Source organism: Ambystoma mexicanum, chromosome 3q (genome assembly GCF_040938575.1).
Source record: "Ambystoma mexicanum isolate Mex_15411 chromosome 3q, UKY_AmexF1_1, whole genome shotgun sequence".
Lineage (NCBI taxonomy): Eukaryota > Metazoa > Chordata > Amphibia > Caudata > Ambystomatidae > Ambystoma > Ambystoma mexicanum.
In genome coordinates this window covers 923,353,698-923,380,253 of record NC_090926.1, presented here as the reverse complement: position 1 = coordinate 923,380,253, position 26,556 = coordinate 923,353,698, and the positions used below count along the sequence as shown (strand labels likewise).

General features: G+C 45.5%; 1 protein-coding gene and 1 non-coding gene across 2 annotated transcripts in view; one reads left to right on the top strand and one right to left on the bottom strand.

Moving 5' to 3' along the window:
- The window catches only part of LOC138583117 (ATP-binding cassette sub-family A member 9-like), a 2,332,105-nt gene that overhangs the window by 574,907 nt on the left and 1,730,642 nt on the right, over positions 1-26,556 (top strand). The window contains exon 6 of the mRNA XM_069655077.1: positions 17,420-17,646. Within this exon, the coding sequence (XP_069511178.1) occupies positions 17,420-17,646 (227 nt within the window). The remainder of the gene's footprint in view (positions 1-17,419; positions 17,647-26,556) is intronic.
- On the bottom strand, positions 17,916-18,021 carry LOC138448208 (U6 spliceosomal RNA). The gene has a single exon (XR_011260054.1). It is a non-coding gene; the product is annotated as a U6 spliceosomal RNA (small nuclear RNA).

Sequence of the window (26,556 nt, the reverse complement as noted above, 5' to 3'; positions counted from 1 at the left end):
GCTGCTGCTTTTACCCTTTCAGCTTCTCTCCTTTGCTCCTCATTTCGTTCCCTTAATTTGTCCAATTCGTCCTTACCTTCTTTCCTTTTCCTCACTCTCTCTCTTTCCTCCCTCTCAAGCTGTTTGATCAATTCATTCTGCTCATCCCTTAGTTTTGCTAACCTTTCCTCCAAAATCTCTTCCCTTTGTCGTAATAGCTCCTCCCCCTCATCTCACTCTCTCTTGTACTATCCTCGTCTGTTCTCTTTACTACCTCCCTCTCTTCTCCAGTTAGTGAACCTCGTAATTTTAATAATATCTGTGCAGCTACCCACTCATCATTTCCTATCTCTACAGTCTGCTCTTCTCTAATCCTCCCCTCCCCCATTGGTATCTTCCTATGAGCCACATATGGTGGAGGGCTGTATGCCGGGTTCGAGTATCCTTCAGCCGCCCTTAACTGTCCTTCTATTTCTCCTAATTCTCTTAAAGGGTACAACCCTCCTCCCTCTGTTTTCACTCCCGGTGTAATGGGTATCTCATTGCTCGGTTCCTTTTTTATGTCGTCTGATTTATCAGTCTTTTCTCCTCCCTGTCCTCCGTTCCCCGTATTCTTTGTGCTCTCACACCCCTCTTCCCCATCCGTTCCTTCTTTCTTAATCTCCTTTTCTTCCGGTGTTTCCCCCATAGTGAACATTCCATTTGGTCCTGGTCGGGACCCCTGGAACATCCTCCATAAGTTAAACACCTCCACATGGTTTGCCAACTTCTTCCCCTTGTATGTATTGTGCAGATGGTTTAGCAGTGAATGTTGGGCATATGGATCGAAACTACCATTAGGCGGCCATGGTGTTAACATTTTGTTGTCCGTCCCCTGGGTCCACTCTATACTGTACTTAATTAATTTCTCCCTATGGGGTGGGAGTGTGGTGCATATGTGTTGTAGTGGGGTAGTGAGGGTGTTCCCCCACCCTCCCGACCCTGTCCCGTATGACATAGTGGCGCTCCCCTTGTTACCCTTCTCTTCACTAGCAGTTTACAATATACAACCTTATATTGTTTACCTGGCCCCGCAAGTGTGGGGACTTACGACAATCCTTTGACAGAATATGCAGTAAAACTTATTAAAAACATAGAACAAAATATATATATGTATCATTTTATATTGTATATTCCTTCCCCTACGGTCCCCTGCGGCCGAAGCGCACGCAGCCCCCTGCGGCTGCGTACCCCTTACGACACTCTTATACAGTCGTCCTGTTTCCCCGTTCTCCTCCTCCTTTTACACTTGCCGTGGCCGGCGTTCTCCGTGCGCAGCCACGCCCCTCTCCCCTTCTCCTCTTCCGATCCACTCGTCTATCGTTTATTTACGTATCCGCTCCCTTATCATATTTCTCTTCCCCACCATTCTCAAAAGTTCCTTGTGTTCGCTATATCCTATTAAATCCCTCCTGGTGACATCACCGATTTCTTCGAGCTACTGGTACATTCTTATTATGTTCTTTAAGTTCAAAATACACTTGCAATCTACCCCGCTAACCCTACAGCTGTCTTCCTGTCTCTCCTGGAACAAGGTAATCAAATCAATAATATAATCGGACTGCGCACGCTGCGTCGCCTCGCGTGTGATACGCCCCTCAACAGGAGGGCTTAACCAGCCAATTATCTTCTGTATTGGGCAACTAGGCAACTAGCTACCGTCTACAGGGAAACGTCATCTACCTATCGAGTTTCTTGCTCGAACAATAGGGATCCTCGTCTACTCATTGATCAATAAATGCCAAATCGTAGGAAACCACACACCCACCCTCACACGTAGTCACGACTTAGGCCAATCAGTGTCTTACGAGCGGCCGCACGTGATGTTTTCGTGCCCCGCCCCCCTCTTTCGCGTAACATAGCCGACTGCTCTCGCACTCGTTTCGCTACCATTCATTCCATTTCCAACAGTTGTTATACCTTCGCCGCGCATCTGCACAACACCTCCCTCCTCCCTTATTTACTTCCTCCCCCTCCCTCACAATTTCGCATTGCTTGTTGTGCGTGTCATGCTCACCAAGTTCTCTCGATGCAGGGCCGCTCGACTGCGTGCACCCCTCCAAGCGGCTCGCCCTTCAAAGTGGTGGCAGGCCTGCACGGGAAAACTTTGCAGAAATAAGTCACCCGCAAGGTGAGGAGTGGGAGAGTGTTGCGGGGGGCCAATAACCACCAATCTGGAGGGAGGAGCTGGTGAGGACCCGCTGTGAGAACGCCTGATGCTCATTAGAGGAAGACTTTGCCCGGATCGGTGGGACAGGCCCACTTCACCCATTATGCCCTGAGCCTATTTCACAACAAATGTTGGCAGTGTGTATGCAGAGACCATATCTCCAGAGTCACTAATCAGTTTGAACCTTTGCCCCCTTGCCAGTCTAAAGTGTGTCTGGAGAGGAACTTGAACACTGGGAGCCCACCCACGCTGGTGAGGGGCACAGAAGAGTATGGGAGCGCACCCCCGTCTGAGCCCTTGGAGGCTTGGCTACAACCCCAGGAACCAGGAGGAGAGATGCCTGGGGGGCCTGGGGAGGAGCACAGCTATTGGCCCATCAGCGGTGGAGTGGAATGGGGTGTCATTGCCCGTAATCCGGCTAGGGGAGGCAAACGAAAGGACCGAGCGAAGAGGTCATCGGGGCATGGAAGCAGCTCCCAAGGGGGTGTTCAAGAAGAGCATTAGGGTACCTAAGAGAGGAGGAGGGGATTGGTGCCCCTCCCTGGCAAAATCTGCCGCACCAATGTCCAAGAACAAGGGCAAAGACCCAGAATTGCCTCCAAATCAGCAAAAAAGTCCCAAGAGGGCAATCTGCAAAGACTTTGTCAAAAGGATAGGAAAGCCTCTTCGAGGGGCGAACAGGGCCTCTAGAAGGAGAGGAGCCTGGAGACATGGCGGGGTCCACGAAGGATCAGGTGGTTACCCAGGGAGTCCTCCATCAGTGCTTTCAGGACTTTGGGGACAACATATCAGAGACAATCCAACCACAGTTGAGCTTGATTCAAGCAGAACTTTCCCAGTCGCTGCAGGAAGTGAAGGGGACATAGCGAATCTGGAGGAACGGACCGATGCAGCGGAGAACGCTATACAGGAAAGATGGCGCAACACATGTTCGCGGGCCTACTGGAGGTGGAAGACTGGTCGGGCTACAACTGGACCGCATCCACAGAGTGGGACCTAGAAGAGGAGTACCAGGGATCAGGCCCCGAGATGTAGTGGTGGCTTTGCACCAATACGGCCAGATGGAGAATGTGTTGGCGGCCGCACAGAAAACCAGCTCGATCAACTACAACGGGTCAGAGCTACAATTATTCCAGGATTTAGCACAGTCTACCCTGGTGAAGCGAAGGCTGATGGATCTGGTGGTGGACCTCGAGGGAACTTTGTCTCTTTGTGGCTGTCGCTGGGTTTAAAATCAATGCCCACACGTCAGAACTACTAAATGTATCCACCCCACCGGTCAATGTTCAGGAGCTGCGGCATACGGTTCCCTACAGATGGGCTGAAGATAGCTGCAAGTACCTGGCAGTACAAATCACAGGCTTGCTAGATTCCCTATACTGGGCTAACTACCCACCCTTGGTGGATAAAGTGCACCCGCTACTGGCTGAGTGGGGACCCTTGTCTATATCATGGTTGGGGAGAATACACGTTCTTAAAATGGTGATTCTGCCCAAGATTTTGTATTACTTTATGGCCCTACCAGTGACGATGCCCCATGGTCTATTCAGGACCCTTCAAAAACGAATGGGGTCATTTATCTGGAATCACAAGAGACCTAGAGTAGCTATGCAACTACTAATGTCCCCCAAAAGCAAGGGAGGGATGGGGGCACCAGATTTTCAGCCTGTACAATCACACGGCTCAAGTAAAAGTGGTTCGGGAGTAGTTCACGGGCAACTACACAAAAATCTGGTGCCGGATGGGCAAGGCAGTGGTGGGATCACCTCTGGAGGAAGTAAGTACTCTGGCAGCCTAAGGGGGACAGGCCTTCAAATCAGTATTTGAGCTGGATATCTGCCCTAGTAGAAGAGTCATGGGATGACCTGGTTCGACGGGTGACCCTGACCACATTTCCCACCCAGCTGACGCCTTTATTTAGGAATCCTCAGTTTATGCCGGGAAGGGAAAGGGAAGCTTTCAGTAGGTGGGAAGCTGCTGGGTGCCGTAAACTGCGGGACTTGTTCGAAGGCCCGGATATCAAATCTTTTGACCAATGCAAGCAGGACTTTAGGCTAGGAGAGGGGGAGAGGTACCAATACTTGCAGCTGGGACACTGGCTTCCAATGGTCAAGGGCATGGCCACCAGGGAACTCACTCCCTTTGAGAAATACGTCACGTGGCCCCTCATCTACAATCCTATACAATGCTCCTACCAAGTGTTTGTCCCCCGTGTGGGACAAACACTTGGTAGGAGCATTGTATAGGATTGTAGATGAGGGGCCACATAGTCAGATATGGCCTTACATGGCTCAATGCGAGTCCGCACTGGGGCACCCGCTAGAGGAGGAACACTGGTCTCAGTTGTTGGCAGACATACCGAAACTTAGACATGCCTTCCAGATTCAGGAGATGTGGGTTAAGATGATGGTCCAATGGCATCTCTCCCCCGAAAAGCTGGACCATTACTATCCAGCCGTATCAGAGCTCTGCTGGAGGGGATGTGGGGAATTGGGAACTTAGAGGCACATCTGGTTGGAATGCCCAACCACACAACCGTTTTGGGATATGGTCCATGCAGCAATGAACACAATCTTTGGGTACCAGATACCGGACAATATAGGGGAGGCTATGCTGGGGCTGGGCGGTGCACTGGGGAATCTATCGTCAAGGACACAAAAGAAAGCATATGTCATTTTGACAGTGGCAGCAATGCTTGTGGTGGCGCACAAATGGAAACAGAAAGTCACCCACACAGAACATGAATGGATCGGAAATGTCTGAAACTTTGTTGCTCTGGAGTGGGTGACATATTCGATTCAGGGGGACCACCATACGTTTCCGATGGATTTGGACATTGTGTTGAAGTACCTTCAATTGTACTTGCATGCTGCCTGGTGCCCGAAGAGACTGTGGCTGGTATGATTGGTGTGATTACTCATCTTTGGTGGTGGGAAGGGTCTTGTCTGATGCCCACAGGAGTCACAGCGGGTACAACTAGGGGAGGCAGGAAGTGGCAGGGGGTCATTAGTTGGGTGGGGGGCCTCGCTACATTGACTGCTGCAAAAACTAATCGCTCACAGAGGCTCGGGACTTGGAGCCGTCTTGAACTGACCATGGGCTTGAGAAGAAGAATTGTTGAGAAGCTTGGGCTTACTCCTGCTGGGGATGGGGGGAGGAGGGGAGAGGAAGGAGTTAGAGGGGATGGCTTTGGAGGGGAGGGGGGAAGTTTGCTTTGTATTTTTTGTAAATGCCAATAAAAACACATGACGAAAAAACATTTCTGAGCTAGAACTCACTTGACAATTGTCTTTCTTAAATCAATGTGACAACTGATTTTTTATGAATCAAACCTGGAAGTTTATCTTTTACTAATAGAATATTATGTAATGTTATGCTTAATTTGAATATATTTCCAGACTCATGATAGAGTGCTGTAATTGTCTCATGTTACAAAACAGGAGATAGAATGCACCCAGGGTGCTATCAGCCGATTTCCCTATTAGGAAGATCTTTTTTGTTTTTTAGCAATCTTATTTTAACAATACTTCAGGACTGGGTTGAGGGCAATAACATTTTCACCCCAACCCAAACTAGGCTACCAGATGCCACAGCCCATTAGGGTTTGATTTTGGCAAAATCAGTACACATTAAGAAGGAACCAATGTATCCTACATACATGTATGTACTTTGCCATGGTATGTGATTTTGTAAATCAGCACAATTTATGGAAGATTGTATTTGATCCTGATATGCAGATTGATTTGCTCAGGTGGTCATTGCATATCACACTAAAAAAAATGAAAATATTTAGGGGTATGTTAAACACCCCGATCCATGTAGAAAGTGGAATATGACAGTGATGTGTCCTTGCCAAACTCCATTTTGATCTATTTACCAATTCATTATATTTGACTTTGAGGGGACGGCTAGTAATAGCCAAAAGAGAATTAATCCAGGCATGACCCAGGTGTTGCAGAAGGCTCTGGGGAGCCCACAGCAGATCACTTTGATTGAGGACTGACTGAAGTTTTCCCAAGACTTAGAATAGCTTAAAGAGAACAGGGGAAAGGTAAAAGGGGGAAGAAAAACAACCCACAGGGCACACAAGGATCAGACTCCCCTTCCCCACCCCCCCCGGGCACACCATAAAAGAAGAAAGAAGAAAGGTGGTGAGAGAAGGAAGATGAGAGCCAGATTTAGGCCCAGCAGGTGGCAGGAAAGGTCATCCGATAGTTCTGATGAGGAGGATGACGATTGGCAGAATGAATACTCTGAGAAAGAATTGATTTTAATCTCATCCTCAGATGAAGAAGGCCGGAAAGCGCCAAAGAAAAAGAAGGTAGATATCAAGGAGGATTCTGGGGGCGATGACCTTTACCCAGAGGCATTGATCCACCCTCGGTTTTCCAAATGGGTGCCGCCAAAAAAAGAAAGCAGCCTATCTTACCGCCTTAGGGAACCCTTGACAAAGATCAGGAGCAAGTTGAGGGTGGATTGCCCAAGACCACACCTCCCTGAGGGGGTCTATTATACTCCAGATATAGACAACAAAATGGTCATGTTTATGGTGAAATACGTGAAGGACGTGTGGAAGGGCCTGGATAGGTCCTGGCGTTCCGGCCAAGACAAGATGTTAGACTTGGTAGGCCAGCTCACGAAAATATTATGGATGGCCGAAGAGGCCCGTGAAAAGAATAAACCGGTGGACCCGGTAGTGCTTAACGCGTGGGCTCAAAGAGCCATTTGTATGTTGGGTAACGCCTACAGAAAGGAAAAGATTGCGACTGGTCAAAATTGACCCCAAATTGAGCAAATTAGCATTGTCAGAATCAGCAGCCGCAGGAAAGGGGAAACTCTTTGGAGATTCCTTCATTAAAGTAATAAAATTCATATGCGGCACTCGACAAAGCACAGGCCTCATTGAAGAGGGTGTTCAGAAGACAAAGTCTTATGAAGGCTGGCAGAGGCAGGGGCCGCTCTACCATCCGGATCCCATACAACAGGACCTACGGTGATACATCTCAATGGAGAGGAGGATCGAAGGCAAAACCCTTTCTTCCCCTCCAGGGGCAGAGGAAGGGGTAGGGGCTGGCGACAAGGAGACCGACAACAAAATAACACAGGTGAGAGCGAACGAGTTCCAGCGTACGTTGAGCGTAGATAGGGGGGGAGATTAGCAGAGCATGTAGCCTGCTGGTGTTCCATATCCAAAGATGCTTGGATACTGGATACAGTACAGGGGTTTCACATAGATCTTTACACGACGCCAAGGCAAGAGCCACCCCCAAAGCGCATATGTCTAAGCGTAGAAGACCTACAGTTGCTAGAGGCATAATTGAGAAGTTTAGAGCACAAAGTAGCCGTACTGCGAGTGACACAATATGTTGTTGGTCAGGGGGAACCACAAGCTGAGACCAATCATAAACCTGAAGGGGCTGAATGAGTTTGTAATATACAGGCATTTAAAAATGGAGGGGTTTCATCTCCTAAGGGATATCTTAGTACTGGGAGAGTGGCTCACCAGGATAGACCTTAAGGATGGATACTTCACGGTGCCCATCGCGGCGGAACACCGGAGATTCCTGAGATTTATTTGGTGAGGGAGTCAACATGGGAATTCTGTTGCCTACCCTTCGGCCTGGCATCCACACCTTGGTGTTTTAACAAGTTAATGAAGCTGCTAGTGACACAGCTGAGAGAGCAGGGCATCTGCCTCATAATATATCTGGACATCTGCATAATGTGCCAGGACAGGGAGATGCTCCGGGTACAAGTACAGACCACTGTGGATTTAATCCAGAGTCTGGGTTTTCTGATAAATTGGTAGAAATCCAGGGTTCAGCTGGAAACAATGCATGCAAGTTCTGGGTTTTGTGGTAGACACGACCCGGGGGTCTCTCAGCCTACCAATTGCAAAGGTGAACGGCATCAAGAAACAGTTCATACATACTCTTGTTACGAGAGATTGCCAGGATAGTAGAACGTCTGGCTTCATTGATTTAGGCCATATCCCAGGGGCCCCTCCACTACAGGACTCTTTAAAGGTTAAAAATCCAAGCCTTCATGAGGGGCGCATCTTACGAATCAAACGTCCCGATTTCCCAGGAGGCGAGAGAGGAATTGGAATGGTGGCTACATCACATGGATGCTTGGAACGGGAGAGCTATATTTGGCTCCCACCTGACCTGATCATAGAATCCAACGCCATCAGATGGAGTTGGGGAGCCCGATGTGGGGACCTGTCGACAGGGGATAGGTGGTCGGAGCAGGAGCCGTCCTTACAAATTAATTGCCTAGAATTACTGTCAGGGTCCTTTGCTGTAAGATGCTGCACTCAGGAAAAGGCAAAGTGTGTTGTGCTCCTCAAGATGAACAATGTGTCAGCAGTGTGCCAATGGCCGCTTCTCCGCAGTCAGATATATAAACAAGCTGCGTGGCACAAGGTTCAAGATGTTGGGTGAGATGGGATGCCAGCGATTGGAAGCTGGATGACGAGGTATTCCGAGACCTGCTGGAAAGATGGGGACCATGTCCGATAGACCTTTTCGCCTCGAGATTGAACAACCAACAATCTTGTTCAGTTGGAGGCCGGATCCGAAAGCGGAAGCAACTGATGCATTCTTCCAGTCATGTGGGCAGGTCGTAAGCTACGCATTTCCCCCTTTCTCGATGGTCGCGAGAGCTCTAGCCTAGTTGAGCTGGCAAGAATTATCTCTGATTCTGATTACTCCTGACTGGATGGGACAAGCGTGGTTCCCCAGTCTTCTGGAGTTATCACACTGCAATTCAGTGGCTCTCCCCAAGCACAAGCTGATTGTGCGAGATACCAGGGAGCTCAGCCACCCACTGGTGAGGACAGGGAAAATCAACCTGATCGCTTGGGTGATTTCAGGCGAGTTTGGGTTAGACCAGGCCTATCGAACGAGGCTGATCTCATCATCAATGAATCTTGGGCACTAGGGACCCATAGAGCATATAAATCTGCATGGGCGAACTGGAGTAGCTGGTGTATGGAGAGAGACATACATTCCAATGGAACCGATGTAATACACATAGCCATTTTTTTGGCCCAGGTGGCAGCACAAGGGAAGGCATATAGGACCTTTTATACGCCCAATCTGCGATTTAGGCAGGCCATCCAAGAATTGAAGGGGTGTCAATAGGTGAACACCCTTTGATATGCAGACTGTTAAGAGGAATGAGAATGATCAGACCTCCAACGGTGAAGTACTCTCAACTGTGGGGCGTGGATACAGTGCTGATACTGTTTCTGATATGGCTGGACAACTCAGAGTTATCCAGGAAAGCACCACCTTCTAACTCACTATGCTTTTGTGCCTTTTGTTATGTAAGAGAACATCTGACGGTGGAGTGCTAGAGCTTGACAAGAGGTGTCTGTCACCTAATGGGGTGACCTTTTTCATCTCAAGAAGGACTAAGACAAGATTGAAATCTATATCTTATGATGCATTCCCTGCTCAACCCAAACTATGCCCAGTTAGATGTTTGGTGGCATACGAGAGTATCATGAAGGACGTGAGACTGTCAGGGGTATCACAGTTGATTATAGCCTTATGCAAAGCTTATAAGGCTGTGACACCAGCGACACTGGCCAGATGGTTAAGATGTGTGATGCTACAGGCCTGCATCGATGTATATTCTGTTACGGAGCACACTCTGTGAGAGGTGCGTTGGCCACCAAGGCCTTCAATATAGATGCCAGACTGGAAGACATCATGGGATCAGCAGATTGGTCGAATGAGTCTACTTTTAAGACCTTTTATTTTAAACTATGGAGAGTATGGCATAGTTGGTGGTGGTGAGTAAGCTTTGAACAAGCATAGTCCGAGCCACCGGTCTTGACATAGAATTCAGATTTTCAACACATTCTTTCCAGAAAGTCATAATTCTATTAAAGACACAGAGGCGAAGGATTATCCCACCGATAATCGTATTGGTCAGTAATGTATGTTATGCATGATGTATATGGCGATATGTTTGTAATGAGTTGAAATGTTATTACGATTGTCCCACCCTTTGTTACCAGTTCACTGATTTTGTTTTTTCATGCTGGGTACCGTGGTGGATTCTAAGTTGACTGGGAGTTGAGAAACACATTGTCTTTCTTTGGAGTTTGCGTTTACCGGTTGGGGCGCAGTTTCAAATCAGCAAAACAAAGAGGATGTGTCAGAGAAGTTGCAGAGAAGACATGGACTATTAAGGATTGGTCAAGTTGATCACGTGGTTTATTTTCAGGGACCAATAATACCTTGTACTACCAAAGACCCTGCCTAAAAGTAGGATTTGTAGTCTGATCTTTTTTACTGTTATTTTATTATTGGTTTGTTAATGCTGCTCGAGAAGCACAATGAAAGAGAAAGCATTTATTTATTTAAATATGTTTTATTAAAGTTTTGTAGATACATAGAAACATATAACATCTTTGTGTAATATTTTGTTGTCTGTTAGATTCCCATATCCGCCCCTCCGTCAACGCCCTCCCTAACCCCAACTGAGTCACAAGGTGCTGCTTTCGAGGTTGTAGGTTTCCTGGGTCAAGAGTTTGTGAGGACGATGTGTGTTGATGATCATCTGATTCTTAGTTATTCCTAGTCATTTCAAGCTTGTTATCTCATCCGATAGTACATTTTCAAGGGGGTTTATCATCTGGTGAGGTGAATAGTACTAGCGTATTCATGGTGTAATGTCTGCGAAGCTTTCTCTTCTTCCCTTTCGTATTGCCTCATACCAGACTGCTGTTTCTGCTATGGTTCATCTTTTCAGATCTTTCCACCATGCCTCTACTTTCGGTCCATCTTTGGCTTTCCACATCATCACTATTCGTCACTTGGCTAGTGCCCATGCCAGGTTTATCATATTTTTCATTGCTCTGTTTTTGTTTGGATAACTGTATAAACCTAGGAGACAAGCTCTGATTGTCCATTCTTGGCCTTGTATCCCGTTCTCTCGTAAGCTTTGTTCTATTTCTCGCCAGTACCTCTGAATCTTTGGGCAGTGCCAAAAGATATGCCCCGTGTCTGCGTTCTCTTCTCCGCATTTCGGGCAACTTTGTATGGTATCACCTTCTAAGTGTGATATCTTCTCTGGGGTCAGATATGCTCTGTGGAGTACGTAGAATTGTAGCTGTTTCAGTCTGGCATTTCTGGAAATCGTTTTGGGGTAAAGTTTCGCTTTAGTCCATTCCTTATCTGTGATCTCTCTCTCTATTATTGTTTCGCATGTCTGTTTTCCTTTGGTCGTGTCCTTAGGTATCTCTTCTATGAGCGCCTGGTATAGCCTGGATATCAGATGCCCTCTATCGGTGACATCGTATGGCAGGCCTAATACAGGATTTTCAGTTTGTAGTGCTGTCAGAGATGACCATTTAGTTTTCAGCTGTTTGGTAAGTCTTGCATAAGTTATATATTGACCACAGTACAGTTCGTGGGATTTGATCAGGTCTTGAAATTCTAGTATCGTCCCCACAGGGGCTAGGTCTCCTGTCGTGATTTATCCTTTGGTCTCCCAGTAAGTTCTGCTTTGTTTGAGGTGTTTATTGCTGGTTCCGTTGAGAGACGCCAGCGGTATCTGGGGGGAGTATGGTTCATCCACTTTCAGCATTCTCCCATATTTGCTATCCTAGCTGTAAGAGCGTTGGGGGTTGTATTATCCTGTTTTTCTCTTGCCACAACACTTCTTTGAGAAGGTATGGAGACACAGTTTCGCTCAAGAGGGCGTGTTCCACTGTCTCTGTGTCCACTAGCCAAATTGCCACATGCTTTAATTGGCCTGCTAAATAATACAGTTCGAAGTGTGCGAGACGCATTCCACCTTCTGCATAGCCCTGCATAGTACTTCCATGGCTACTCCCTTCCGGCCTTTACCCCATATGAAGCTACTTAACACTGAGTTAAGGTCTTTGAAAAACGTTTTTTGTGTGAGATATGGCATGTTGATAAAACGATACAGCAGTCTGGGGAGGGCGATCATTTTAACCAGCAATATCCATCTCATCACAGAGAGGGGGAGTTTTTCCCAAAATGTAATGGATGCCTCTAGGCCTCTTTTCGCTCTTAATGTGTTGGCATTATGAGTGTCTTCTATGTTATGATGCATGTTTATACCTAGGTAGCGGAACGTGTGCTGGTTCCATTTGAGTTCAAGACAGGGAAGTTGGTCTTCTGTTTTTCCCGCCCAACTCGCAAGGGGAAATAAGCAGGATTTGGTCTTGCTAATAGAGATTCCTGATAGGTGTGCAAAGTTATCTAACACTTCCAAGTATGTTCCCAGGTTGTCTTCTGGGTAGTATATCGTTTGCGTAGAGGGATATGACATGTGTGGTTCCATCTATTTGTAGCCCTGTGTCCGCGAATGAGTCTCTCACAGAAATTGCTAGGGGTTCTAGTACTAGAATATACAGGAGAGGCGATAGCGGGCAGCCTTGCTTGGTGCCCCTGCGGATTGGGAATGGGTCTGAGATGTGTTTACCTGTGTGAACCCCTGCTGATAGCCGTGAATAAAGCATGCAAATCCATCGCATAAATACTTATCCTATTCCGTTATGCTCTAGTGTGGCAAACAGCCATTCCCATTGCATGGAGTCAAAGGCCTTAATGACATCTAAAGCTGCTACTGCATAGCCTTCCGGCCTGGTGTGCGTTCTATCTATGACTGCCTGGAGTCGTCTTAGGTTTGCTATTGTGGCTCTTCCCGGAACGTACCCTGTCTGGTCTGGACGGACTAGTGTAGTGACTACTCTTTTGAGCCAATCTGTTAGGACTGCTGTGAGGATCTTAGTGTCTTGGTTCATTAGCACGATCGTTCTATAGGATTCGCCTAGTCTACTGTCCTTGCCTGGGAGGACACCTGTTTCATACGCCTCCTCATCTCCCATTTTTAGTGCGTGTTATCTTCGTATAGTTTGCTGTAGAAGTCTCTAAAGGCATGATTGATCTCTGTTTGTGATCGCCATATGTGTCCGCAGTCGTCAGCTATTTCTCCCACCTCCTCCCTAGTATAATCCTTCTCCTCTGTGTCTTCAATAGAATTATGACTTTCTGGAACGAATGTGTTGAAAATCTGAATTCTTTTGGTGCCTGGGGCAGAGGGATTGGAAGGGCCAAAGGGGAAGTGTTTGAGTGCGCAAAATAAATGGTGAACACTGGGGGTCGGGGGCACTACATGGGCCGAAAGAATACGTGTTCTACCCACCTTCCCAGCTACGGCTACCTGGTTAGTCGGAGCCCCTCCACTATGTGGTAATAGTTTTTCCTTTTATGGTTACGTAGGTGCACAGCTTTCATTTAATTTGACCAGCAGTATGCATATTGAGAAACTGGTGACTAGAATGTCATAGGCTACTCCGGTATATACAGGTTTACAAATTACTACTGTGCCCAGCCAGTGAAATTAATGTTAAGAGCATCTGAGACAAAAGTGAATTCTTTTGCTCACTATGTCTCCAGGATTTGCGGTTTTGGTATTGGGGATATTTTGCAAATAAAATGAAATCAGACTTTGTAGAATGCTTTTGAATCTACTGTCTGCTGCCCCTCCCTATGATGTTCTTAAGGATCTGCCAGTAACATAGCTAGACAATCCCTGGAAATGAAATCCAGTTCTTTTGTCGCTGAAAACATGGATTAACTCAAAGGCCATGCTAATCCAACTAATAATATCAGGTATATGGCATAGTGAGAGGCTCTTTGCAAATCTATGAGTTACACATATCCAATTAGAGCTCCACAAAATAAATACACCAAATTGCCTAAAGTAGCCTAAAACTCTCAATTGACCTACTAAATTCAAATATAATCAAGACTATTATGAGGCTAGCAGGGAATTGCTTGAATTAGGTAAAGCTATGTATACGGCCCTAGATATCATATTGTTACTAAATAGTTTGACACTCTATCTTGGCTAGACCATTTTTTGTATTTTTATTTATGTTTATTGTGATCAACAATTGCATTACATGTACATAACATTTCTCTCAAGTGATACCGACACAACATGTGATCAGAAAGAAAAAGTTTTAACATTTTTATAAACTATGAACCCACCCACCTGCTGACCCCGTCTGCCCTCCCCCCTAGGTCCAATCAGTCTGGGTAGCAAGGAGATCTTGAGGAAAGTTGCTGCTTGCTTTTCCTTTACTGGCAGTGTTCAAAATGGAGAAGTCCAGCCCAATGACAAGAAGAGGCGAGAGGATGAATAAGAAATGTGAAGATGTGAAGAAGGAAGAGACAGAGCGTGTCTGGACATGTACACTCTTGACTACGGCCTATTCCGTCACTCTGCACTGTGCTTGGTGCGTCAGGGCGCTTGTTGGGGACTGAGGTGTAAGGGTTTGGTGATTGCTTCTCTGAAAAATTCTAAGTAGAACAGCCATTGTGCACAATGTGCGTGTGTGAGATTCCATCAGCATTGCTGTTAGGCTTTCCATCTCATAGATCTCTTTCGCTTTGCAGAGCCAGTCTATCTTGGTGGGGAGTGTGTTTCCTTTCCACTTTATTGTGATGCAGACGCGTGCCGCTAAGAGTAGGTTCCTAGGCATGTGCGGAAGAACCAAATATTGTCCCTCTATTAGTTCAACCCCAAAGAGAACCACAAGGGGGGTGAGTTCCCTATGAATGCCCTATATCTGATGGATCCAACCCAGGATCTCCTTCCAGTAAGACTGTATGCAGGGACATTCCCACCACTGGTGCCAATATGTGCTGATTTGTGCGCACCCTCGCCAGCAGTAGGGGTTGATGCCCGCATACATTTTGACCAAGCGTTGGGGCGTAAGGTGCCATTGCGTAAGTATTCTGCAATTGTGCATTTTGTATTGCACTGCGATGGATGTTTTCCAGACAGCTCTGCATATTGCGGCCCAGCCATCCTGGTTGTCTTTCCATCCTACGGATTCTTCACATTTTGCTTTGGTGCGTGGAGGTGGCAAGTGTCCCCTTTCTATGAGAGCTCTATATATTTTTGCTATCAGTCCTTTCATGCCTGAGTTTGTGTTTAATATGTTTTCAAAGTGGGTGAGGGGGCTTTGCAACTGTTCTTTCCATTTTGGGTCTGTAAGAGCTCCCTTCAGACACAGGTAAGTCAGTGGCTTGGGTCCCTAGGCCTTGTTGTGCATTTTCCAATTCTTCTCTGGTCAGAAAGGGCCTGTCCTTTCACAATTGGCCTGCTCTGACTAACCCCTGTTCGTATTGTAGCTGGAAGCGTATTGGGTCTATGATAGAGTCCCTAATTGGGGGGGCCCAAATGCAGCTAAGGGGGGGAAGGCCAGGTTGTGACCACAGCTTTTATTCCATATAGACCATAGCGTTTCTAGGACCGGATGTTCTCATGCCCTGTGCAGGATCGATTTGTGGGGGGCCCAAAGGCACTCCCCCAGGGTCACTCATGAAGTTTGAGGCTACCGAGTTCTTCGATCCAATTACACATGGGTGTTGACGTGCTGCTTGGCGTGGTGGCCTCTGGAGGTTGCCCGCTCTCAAGTTGATGAGCAGCACCCCCCCTCTGTCCGGAGAGTTTTGGGGTTGTGGATCCGTGAATTGAACCTTGGTGAGGTGTGGAGGTTGCGCTCACTGTTGTGAAGACTCTTTCATGTGTAGAGTGGGGAGGGGGAGCCTTGCAACTCCCCACAATGTGTCTCCCTGATCAGCGCAGAAAGTTCTAGCTGTGCCCCTTGCTTCCAATTGACCTATGAGCCGTTTGCAATTGGCTCAGCAGGGCTTCAAGAACCCTCCGGTCTGATACGCTATGCCCGGGGGGCAAAGGAGGGCCAGCGGGACCTTAATGCCTGTTGCCGCATTAATGCTGAGACCGTGTTAGGTCTGTCCTACACAGATATTGCTTGGCCTTACCGCCGGCATCCCCCACTCTCCTTACCTGGTGTTGTTTTGAGACAGTGTGTCTATGGTTGAGGTCCGCAGTGGTGGGGCCGCCCGGGCCTTTCGTTGTGTTGTGGTGTCCAGCAGTCCTCCCTGGCTATGCCTCGTGTGCCAATGGCCACTTCTCCTCAGAACCCGCAGCTCCGGCTGGCTGCACACCCTCCTTTGTGGCGCTGTTCAGAACGCTTCTTTCCAGGGGTCGGTCGGCAACAGGCCATTGCAGCGCTCCTCCAGTCTTCCTTTGGTTTGTCACCTGGGGGGTTTTCCACCGGGGAACGATCCTTCCCTGTCCACGGCGAGACTTCTTTGTAGCTTGCTCTCTCGTGGGCAGTGTGAGAGCCGCGTTTTCGTTGGTCTGGTCCGGGGCTTCCAGATGAATCAACATGGTTGCTCTGTGTGATGGCCCTGCTGATGCAGTTGCACTGCCGGTCAGGGGCCTTGCTTCACTCCCTTCATTTTTGATGAAGGAAGGTCCGATTCTTCTCGGGCATCGGGTCGCTAATGGCTGGGACCTTCCTGTGCAGATATGCCTCGCTGGGATCGCTTGCGGGCTGGGCAAGGTTCAATCCTCCGCCATGACACAAGGGTTCCGAAGGAACTGGGTGCTCAGGCAGCCATTATGCCTGCACCCCCTGGTGGTCTCCTTTCGGCTAGACCATTTTAATGAACCCTGCAAGCTTTAATTATGAGATTGCATTTTACCTGCCTGAATAGTAATTGTGTCTTTGGGTTATAAAACATTAATACCTATTCTAAAGAAGGCTCATTTTTATGAACGTAGAGCTGCCCATTGTATCTAATGTCGGCAACTACTATTGGAACAGGGGCACTATTCAACTTTTTTGCTCAGAGCACTTTGTATCAGGAAGAAGGCATTGAACAATTAGGTGATTCAATGTTTTATGTATTATTAGTGTAAAAAGCCTGTGTACACAGGCCAAAGTGTGTGAGGTGAGACGTTTTCATAGTGTTATTATTACTTCTGGCCTTTTATATTTCTAAAGCAACAGCTCCCTCTAGCGGTGACAACAGGTGAAGCAGGCAGTCTCTACTGCGCATGACTGCATCCGACAAACATACTTCTGTCCTTTTATTATATTGTATGATGATATGAATTAATATTGTGAAAATGATAGGTTCATTGTATATCTGTCTTTTGTTGTATTCTATTCCACTTTATGGACGTTTTGACCTACAAAATAAAGTTTTTACTGACAAAAAACCATCAGTGAAATGTATAATTGGAGAGAACCCATTTGTCTGTCCATGAAGGAACCAAAATGTGTTGTTATTAACAAATTGAAATCCAAGTAGGACGTAGGAGTAGGCTGAATTAAATATGAACTCTTTGTTTCAGATCACAACTAATCATTCGGTTTGGGAGGAGTTAAAGTCGACAGTCGGCGTCCTCATGAAGTTTGAGGCTACCGAGTACTTCGATCCAATTACACATGGGTCCTACATTGTGATGTTTAGCATGGGATTCTTTCCTCTGCTTTACTTCCTGACGCTAAATGTGGCGCGAGAAAATAAGTCACACAAGGACTTGATGAGGATGATGGGGTTGCGCGACTCCTCATTTTGGTGAGTAATAAGATTTCATCATTATGTATGACCACAACAAAACAACAGCGTAATGCTCAGCATTACACAAATCCTATGTTAAAAAATTGTAATATCAAAATTTGTATACCCTCATTCAACCCTACCTTTGTAAAGCATTTTGACAGCCACTCATGTGTTCTTGTGTTTACTGTGCTGTATAATAGTTTTTAAATAAAATATATAGGACAAAATACAGCCATCTTCAGCAAATAGGACTACAAAATAATGGAAATATTTTCATGCTTCTTTTATTTTTGTAACACTTCACACTTTGCGTGTCAAACTTGTGCAGGGGCCATGCTAATCTTCTCTGTATCGTTCCAATTTTAGCATATGTGCTGCCGAAGCGAGCACTGTTGGCAATATTTTAATTGATTGCAAACCAAAGACAGGGCATAGCGATGTGCAAAGATGCTATGTCTTTATCCTTCATCAATACTTGACTTTGTCAGAGCTTGCTTCTTCTTGGCGCGGAGGCAGCACAAACGCAGCAAAAACACCTCCCTCCCCGTTAGGTCTTAGCACCTGGGAATAGACAGCACAGGCCACCTTGACCCTTCGGGGAAAGAGGGTTAGGGTCCGTTAAATGGATAGGTACGGGAAGTTAGGAACACCGGTAAAAGGGATAGGTAGAGGTTGTGGATGGGAAGAGGGGATAGCAGAGTCACATGCTCCTCGGCTCCGCCCTTTCACACTTGCACCTTTCACTCACTCTTCTACTGTGTGTGTCTTTTATCACCCTGGGCTTTTGTGCTGGAGCCCTCACCAGGACATTCTCAGACTTCTCTGAAATACAGATCACAAGTATGTGCCTTGCAGGAAATCATACATTAACTCATGCACGACTTATTCTCTTCCCCCACATTACTGCATGCAAGGTTTTAACACTGCATTAACTTCATGCAGCTACAATTGCGATTCCCCCAGAAATAACCAGAAAAAGCACTTAGCTTCGTTTTGCCAGAATCCTGTGGCTTTTTCTGGCCCTTTTCGTGTTGGTTGGCCACGATCTTCACCAGTTTTCTCCTGTATCTGCAATAAGCAAGAATCGAGTCAATACAGGTGCGGAATGTGTGTGCGACTGAGTTCTGGGCTAGAAGTTATCCGCGCGGCGGAACAGCCGCTCCGGATCCACGCGACTATAGTCTAAACATATGCGTGCATTGTTAGTTCAAGTCACCTGCAGGGTTAATGATGTTATGACATCTAGCGTCCCCTCCTAGTGCGTTCCCGCTTCCTGCAAAGTGCGGGCCGGCCGGAGTAGGAACCACTCCTGTTACGTGGCCCCTCGAATGCTACAGGCTGTCAGTGCTAGGTAAGTAATACACTTACGCGGGGCCTGGGGTCTTGCAGGCGTTGGGCGGAAACGCCGCGTGAGCTTGCCTCCGGAGCTCTTCAGAACATGTCCTTCCAGTTCGCCGGTCAGGATTGCGAGCGGCGTCACTCGGGCGCAGCTCACGCATGCTCATTCGTGCGGGCGCGGCTGGGGGCATGGCGATCTTCCCTTGCGCAGGCTCAGTTGGAGGACGGCCTGCTGGGAAGTGTAGTTTCCGGGCTGTTCTCCATCCCTGGGTCATGTTCCTACAGAAGGGGTGGAGAACACGCCTGGAATACCTGGTGGGATGCTTTCTGGCTCCTTTTCCACCCTTAGTGCACACCATGAGTGCATTTACCCCCACACCTGCTCCAATCCTGACAGACTTAACAGAAAGCGTCCAAAATGTACCATAATAATGAGCTTGTACAGGGTGGGAACAGAGTCGTAGCCCTTGCCTCATTCCGCTGTAGGACACCCAAAGTGGAGAGAAACACACTCCGAAAAACAGTGGCATTGGATTTTATGTGTGAAAATATCATAAGCAGAGAAGCTGACATAAACATTACCAATGAGAGGCTACTAGTATATTCACGAATCACAAGGCTAGCATTATAGATCTTTCTTTGACATTAAATATTCAAGAATTATAAATGGCCTTGAAATCAGCCTCTTTTCTTACCTGGTTCTTTATGACTCCCTTGTGGGGAGGACAAGAACAAGGGCCATATCCTGTTCCTGAGCCATTTGTGCTGCCTTTTAGCACTTTGGAGGGATTCTGGCAACGTATTTTAAATTTAAATGAAATTGATATTAGTATTGCCATTATTAGATTTTCTTAAATTTAGTATTGTTGTAATTCTGAGTTGTATAGTGTTTTTATTTGCTCTGTGTGAAAAGTCGTATTTATTGCTGATTTAAATGTTATAATTGTTTTGAAAGAACTGTGTATTTTATGATGTGTCTATATGTGAAAAGTTATTTGGAACTAAAACACATTAAACAAATAAATACATATAAAGTTATCACTCTAAACACACCTATATAAAACACTTTAATAGAATGAAACATTAAATAGTGCATGAAATTAACAATGTCTAGTACCGTAAAAAGACTTACCATTAGACGCTTAGTGCTGTTCCTTTCTGATGGGCACCAGCATTTTTCTGTCATTGTAATTTAATCTTACAGTTGTTTGAAAAGCAACTTTGCTGTATTGGTGGATAATGCACGAGTAATGTACTTCTCCCCACAGACCTAGGTATCCATGAATTAATGTAGGCGTTTACCCTTTTGTCATTTTTATATACTCCTGCTTAACCTCCCCACAAAGAAAGATGGACATTAATTGGAAGGTCCTGCACATGTTAAATCCTCTAAACAAATGTGTTCTTTTTATATTTCCTCTAAACACAATATAAATGTTGACTGCCATAGGCTACACACATTCCACTAATACATAAAAAGGCATTTATGTCTACAGCAACCTGGTGAAATGTGCTTTCCCTGCAAAGAAGCATTGAAGCATATATCAAAGTTATGATCAATAGCATTTCTCATTATATGCCAATTTCTTTCATTAAAGTATAGTTTGATCACTGCACACTGGCATCCATCCAAAAAAGCCTTACATGATAAGTAAAACCCCTTATTTAAAGAAACATCATGGTGACCATGTGTGTCATTTTAAAATGAACATGATGGTACAATACCTACTTAACCTCAGGTACAGTATAACTCAACATTTCTCTCTCACAAGCTTTTGAACTTCTTACCAAGCTAACAAATAAGCAATGTTTACATCACATTTTAGAAAGTCTCCAAGTGTTTTGCAAAATGAAGTACTGCAACACTGTTAAAAATATCCCTGCATCAACAATGAAATCATACATTATATTTGTTTTCTCTTTCCTTCGCAACTCTTTAAAATGTACCACGGTGTCACAATGCAGGGCACATAAATCAGCACATTCATCCAGAGAAACATTTTAATCCAGTCACATGTCCCTAATTACTTACTATGATTTCACACTAATTTACAAATGTGAGTACAAATGTAGTTTTATATGTAGATTCTGTCATTATATGTAAATTATATTATTCAGTACACCCCGTTACCGTTCTTCTATCCATATAAGAACAAATATTGATCAGGAAGAATCCCTTTCCAAACAAATTCCTGGCAGTAAACACAGCAAGGCTTTCAGCTCGATGAAAGTCTCTTTAAAATCTCCAGGCCACAGTGGGATACTAGTTCAAAATTGTGCCCATTTACACTACCTTGAAAACAACACCAACATAGAAATGAGTCTGAAGACCTCACTAACAGAAATCGGCCGATACCTTCACTATTAATCACTGTACATTGGACACTACTACTTGCCAAAATGTCTGCCATAAAATAATATTTCTTTTTGCATTCATCCTATATAATATCACAAAACAGAACAAAACTCATACGCCAGCCATCACAAACACGTTTACACACACAATATATCTATCTACATTTAAACAGACAGCTCTCAGACAGAAGCTTCCATTTACCGCAGATCGCCCACAGAGTAAAGAGATGAAGCCTCATTGTAAAACTGTGTGCTATTTGGGTGATTTGTGTACCTATTTTTTTTAATTGTTTTTAATTGTCTTATTGAAAAAATAACCACAATGACACTTAGGTGCGCTCCAAAATGATGATTTATCTTCTTAGATTTTGTATTCAAAGTCATACATTCCTTGAATTTCAAGCCCGTTATTGCCTTTGATATGTATTACATTCATACAGTATATTTATACATTTCTTCAATTGTCATTCATTTCTTTTACTTTAACAAAACCAATTAGGAAACTCGCCATAGTTGTTACAGACTGAATCAAATCTGCATGCTTAATGGTGTTATTGGTTGCTCATTCTCAATCTTACACAAAAATTAAAACAAGAAACAAAATGACATTTTGTGCCTCAAGCCACTAGGCCTTCGGTATCCCCATCTCTTGACTAATTTACAAGGGGAGGACATCGACCATACCCCGGGGTTGTTATGCTGTGAGCAATTGGTACGCTTTCCAAGAAGTAGTCCATATTCGTGGAGCAAGACGCGTCCTTCTGGGAAGAAAGTCCAAGATCAATAGAGGCATCAAGTTGAACCACCTCCCCACGACCACATTGGGGACCCATGTCTGTTTTTCCATCACACCAGTCCTCTTTTTAAGACACCAAAGACTGACACCCTTTTGCAGCCCATTCATTGTCCAGGCCATCCGATCCGAGTCATACATAGGGTTGATTCCACTGATATGCGATTGCAAACCAATAGTCTTTTTAGCGGCCCTGAACGTTGCATCTACCACTGCTGATGTTTGAGCTGAGCTAGGACTACCATGTGCCAACACCCACAGAACGCCCCTCATATCTGGTGGACCAGCGTCCAGTGGCCCACCAAAGGCATGGGATGCAGACTGCGCTGTAGGCTGATCTCCTTACTGCCAGTTTCCCGGTCCTTAGAGTGACATGCTACCAGCTGGGTTATCCGACACCTACTTTCGAAGTAGGTGCTGGGTAATTGGCCGATGGGGCACCAATCCTTGCTTCCTCCAAAGGTTCATCTTTGCTTCATCTCAGGGTTGGATGCGCTAAGATGGATAAGTCATCACGTGCATGGGCTACTGGTACACCCGGCATGACAGTGACTAGATTGTCTAATTGCACTGTAACCTGGTCATGTACGTTAATTGGCTTAGCATTCTGAGCCACCTGCTCCGTCAAATGGAGGCTTCTCAAGAATTTTCTTGAGTTGATTTTGTTCACCAATTGTTCTTCCTCCCTCCTCCTGCCAGCAATGGGCAGGGCAGAAAGATGTGACTGCCTCTACAGAGGGAACTATAGGCACAGTTTGTCGATAAGCAGTAGGAGCCAAGTCACCTAGGGACTTCTCCATCTTCCCTACAACAATGGTTGGATCAGACACAGAGTTATGGATCATCACAACATTATTTTTACGTCACCCATCTGGAGAGTGTGGGTGGTCAACTCCAATCTTATGGTGTCGTACAGTGCTGAGAAAGAGCTCAGCACCATGTTTAGGGCTGAGATTTCAGGGCAGTCAGCCGAATATGAGTGTCCAATTCACGCAGCGTGTGATGCAAAAGCTGCCGAGACACAGGCTGGCTGACCCCCGAGTCATCTGAAAGAGAGTTACTGGAACTATTGGGATGCTTGGTTAAAAAAGAGAGAGGATCGTCCATTTCTGTAGGAGGGACCACTGGGTGAACCACTGTTTTTATCACCTCTGTTTGCCGTATGAGACCCTAATTTCAGAAGACTCTGATCACTGATAAAGAAGGGGTGTGCATTTTTTGCCACATCCCACGTCCTATCAACGGCCAAGGGTAGGCCAAGAGAAATAGTCTGACACTTTAGTTCTGGGTCCAGGTTTGGTTGCACTCTCTAAAGACCCAGCTCAATCACTCCCCAACAGTGCTCTTTTTGTAGACAGTTGATTGCACGTTGATCACAGAAAGCAAATCCAGCTCACCAAATCTCAAGCTCTTTCACCAGAATACCCCCTATGAATGACCTTTCCACGGGTAGTGGACATACGATCGTGGTGTGGGAAGACCCCTCATGGTCACCACAAACACAACTTGTGGTCACCCTGCCATTAACCATACTCTTGTTGACAGGCAAGGACAATACCGTATTAATAATGTCAGCAATAACTGCTGCTAAGGCAGGAGCCAGACAGGCTCCTCTCGGTCATCACCACAAAAGGCACTGCTTTCACTCCGGGCGTCTACACCAGTATCAAAAGTGTAATCATTTGGGGCAGCGGGAAGAAGCTCCCAGGATTTCGTAAAGGGCATCGGACTAGCAGATGTATCTAATGGTGTGGTTGCTACGATGAAGGGTTCACAGTCAATCCGTGAGCACAAAGCAGTATTCGTTAGGGTGAATATTTGCACAGAACCAATCACTGCAGGCAAAATGTCCACTAGACCATGCGACTACTGAGTCCTAGGCCATTGACTAGAGTCCACACTGTCTCCCAACCCACCCGTGGCAGCTCCTCATCAGGCGTTTTATCCTTTATTGTAGTTTCTATTAATGACGTGCCACGGGAACACGTTAGAGCCAAGACAGGGGCACCAGTTGATAGTGCTGCTGCGTGATCATGGAGCTTTTGTTCTTTATTTCGTTTTCGTTAAGCAGTGAGGCCGAGGGGGATGCTGTCACTACTTCCACATTTGTGGAGTTAGGGGACACCATCCATCCATCACCCCCCTGTAGTGAATCACAGCAGCTTGTTCGATGAGCCACCTGCCCCCCGCCCCCAGACAAAGATGTGTTAATTTGCGACAGGACTGCTCCCGCACTTGGACAATCCTCAGCCCCCACGGGTTTGCTTCTTAAATTATAAGTCCTCATGTCCGAGCCACCAGGTTGCATTAGGCTTGATGCCAAACAGGAAAGAGACATTTCGTTTATTAAAGTAAGATAGCGGGTCCCAGATAATGATGGCAGTTCCACTCCTAACACTGGTCGCCGGCCGGATCCAGACTTGGTTAACACTTTGCGTTCCAGCAGTGTATTAGTATTCCACCAGGGGGGGCCGGGCCAAGTCATAAGGTCTCGTCGGGAAAGCCAGGTTTAAAGGGGTATGCAGCAAAAATCCAAACCCTGTGCTTCCTCAGAATAGCATCAAAGAAATGTTCCAACTGAAACAGTATCCACGAAAATGATCACCAAGTGTTAAAACCTAAACCAACACAGACACCACTTGGCTAACACTTCACCTTCGTGTACCTATTGGTTAATGGTTTATTGCAGCTCTTTACATTTGGACATTGATTTCAATTTTCGAATTCTGAAATTAATCAGTTTTCCACTAGAGAAATTAAATGTGTCCAAGTTTTCCCAAAACTAATTTCTATGATAAACAGAACATAACCCTGTATCATACTAATACATTGCAGAGGTAATGATTTTGGAAATGTATGTGGGATTCCTCTGTGTTTGATCATGAAACAAGATTTGGTAAATGTATGCAATTGTTTCCACATACCACTTTCATTTTTTCTACTATAGCATAGAGGCAAAAAAACAACCAAATTTCATTCTAAAATCGAGAAATTCACTCTCCATTGAAAGCATTTAGTCAGCTTTCAAACTCAGCAAAATAACAAGTACAACATACCAAAAAAGTTATTTCCAAGACTACCTATTTTAGTTGTATAAGCTATGTTTAAATAAAAAACTAAAATTGAACTTTCCGACAGCCCATGTGGGATACCTGTGACAAAGTAATATATAACATAATAATATATTCTATTTTACTATACCTCTTACAAAATGTTATTGATGGCTCTTAAGAACCCTTGGTTTATTTACTGATAATATAAATATGTGCCCTTTCCTATACTGACAACAAGTCTCCTTTGAATACACATGCAAACCTAAAAATATCTGCAAACCTAATTTTCTTGCTTCAAACCCCAAACAATTTTTTCCCCAAAGGAAAATGAAAGCTATGCTATGCAGCCAGGTAAAGGAATTTGACCACAAGCACAACTAATAGCTATTTGTTCATTAGCTCCATCTGAAATAATATAAAAACCATACAAATCTAGAAACTCAATGTCCACATAAGCTCTTTCTCCATAGTCCTCCTGACTTGCAGGGACATACTTGGAAATTATATTTCATGACACTCTTCAAAAGTGTCAGATTCACATTCCTGTTAACAACGGTGCCGGTAATTCAGTGGTTCCCATCCCCATGGACTCCATGGGAATGGGAACTTACTGTTACTCCGCTGCCCAATAGTGAGCAGTGATTGCCAGTAGGTGGCTTACCGGCACGCTTCATGACCCCCTAAATCTTATGAATAGTCTATTTCCATTTTGTATTCATTAAGCCCTCCAATGCATGCTTTTGTACTGTGTCCAATGAAACAGTACGTTATAAAAAAATACCATCTTTCAGCCAATAATTTCACCTATAACCACTACACATTTTCATTGGTTCAACGTTAAACTTGTGTCTGAAGTACTCAACTACCAATTGGCTAAAAATCTACAAACATATATTTTCCATTACAGTGGATTTGATTTATTTATTTTTTGGGTATTTATAATGCGCCTATACAACATATGGTGTTTCAAGGTGCCACAAAACAAAACAAAGGGAGGCGGGGGAACAGGGATGAAGAATAACAAAAACGGTCCTATTAGGCCGTGTGTCATTTAGATGGTGCAAGTGCAGTAACAACATTTGCAATGACGGGTCTGGATCGGGCTCAGAAAGGGTCTAGGCCCTGCCAGGCTAGTGCAGGAGGGAGGGAGCCTGGTAGGGAAAGTGCAGGTTGTGGGATGGGGGGTCAGAGGAGAACAAGTGCTTGGGTAGACTAGGTCGAGGAGGGCCTGGTGCCTTGTAAGACTCAGAAGGCTCCTGGCAGCCAGTCAAAATGTCGCAGAGGGGGACATTAATTAGCAGGGGGGGACAGAGAAGGAAGAAGAGAAAAGTAAATTATTTTTTGTTTCCTTTAAAAATGCTTTAATAAACAGTTTCAAACTGTATA